Source organism: Triticum aestivum, chromosome 7B (assembly GCF_018294505.1).
Source record: "Triticum aestivum cultivar Chinese Spring chromosome 7B, IWGSC CS RefSeq v2.1, whole genome shotgun sequence".
In the NCBI taxonomy this organism is placed as follows: Eukaryota; Viridiplantae; Streptophyta; class Magnoliopsida; order Poales; family Poaceae; genus Triticum; species Triticum aestivum.
The window spans coordinates 712,378,165-712,379,370 of record NC_057813.1 but is presented as its reverse complement, the minus strand read 5'-3'; the positions used below and the strand labels follow the sequence as shown (position 1 = coordinate 712,379,370).

The following is a 1,206-nucleotide window of genomic DNA, read 5'->3' as shown; positions in this document are numbered from 1 at the left end:
AGACCGGCGGACGAGGGACGTGGCCCTTGGGCGGGCCGACGACCGGCGTGTGAGGGGCGTTGCCCTTGGGCGGGCTGACGACCGGCGTGCGAGGGAGGTGGCCCTTGGGCGGGCCGACGACCGGCGGGCGAGGTACGTGGCCATGGGGCGGGCCGTAGACCGGCGGAGGGCAAGGTACGCGGCTCTTCGGCGGGTGGGCGGGGGCCTTGGCCTTGGGCGGGTGGGAAGGCTTGGGGGCCTTGGGGGGCTTGTGGCACTCGTCGCAGGCGAGGGTGGGTGCCGCGATGGCGGTGGTGATGAGGAGGAGGAAGGTCAGCAGGAGTGGCCGGAGCTTCGTCGTGCTCGCCTCCATGGCTGCTGCGTAGCTGGTGTGGCGCACGAGCGAGGTGGAGGACTGATGTGTGCTTCTAGAGTTTGTGAGTGCTGTGGTTTTATAGAGGGAGGAGCGTGCAATGGAGGCCCGTGATCTCTACGGTGGATTAGGCTTTTCAAATTGTGCAGATTATCTTAGTTACTCCCTCAGTTTCATAATATAAAAACATTTTTAATACTATACTAGTATCAAAAACATTTTCATATTATGAGACGGAGGGAGTATTACATACTGTACCTCCATGCAAAACATGTACGCGTGGAATGAGACTTTCTATTTACAGGTCGTGTAGTTGTTTTAAATTAGGGGGCGCCGTTCAGTGAATCGAGAAGTCGAAAAAAGATTACGCCAGTTAATTTTTGGACGGTTTGGAGATTTCTAGCCAACTCTTATATCTTACTCCTTATATGCCTCCAAACCAATTTGTAGTTAGATGGTTAGGAGAATAGTGTTATTCTTAGCCTACCAGGGTTCAATTTCACTTGACAGTGGTGCTCGCATTATTCATGCATTTAATTTAGGCTTCTGGCCATGTTCTTTCACGGATGACTTTGTAAAATGTCAAGATGCCATGCTGTCTCAATCTCTCGAAAGTGTGCGGGCGTTCATAAGGATGAGTATATGTTTGTATAAGTGAGTGACTTCGATCATACTGTATTCATAAAAGATCCTTATATTCCTTTTTATACTTAACTATAATTTAAGGAGGTAACCGATGGCCAAATCGTAGCCGGACCCTTATATTTAACTCTATAATTTTTTTGCCAATTCTTCTGGCCTTTGTCACATACATTTCAAACAATTTCACGGTATTTCACCAATCATTTGACTAA

At 49.3% G+C, this 1,206-nt stretch overlaps 1 protein-coding gene across 1 annotated transcript in view; it reads right to left on the bottom strand.

Annotated features, from left to right (window-relative positions):
- The window catches only part of LOC123158580 (proline-rich protein 36), a gene marked incomplete in the record, with an annotated part of 3,891 nt that extends 3,470 nt beyond the window's left edge, over positions 1-421 (bottom strand). The window contains 1 exon segment of the mRNA XM_044576498.1: positions 1-421. Within this exon segment, the coding sequence (XP_044432433.1) occupies positions 1-352 (352 nt within the window).
- Positions 422-1,206: the final 785 nt, after the last annotated feature.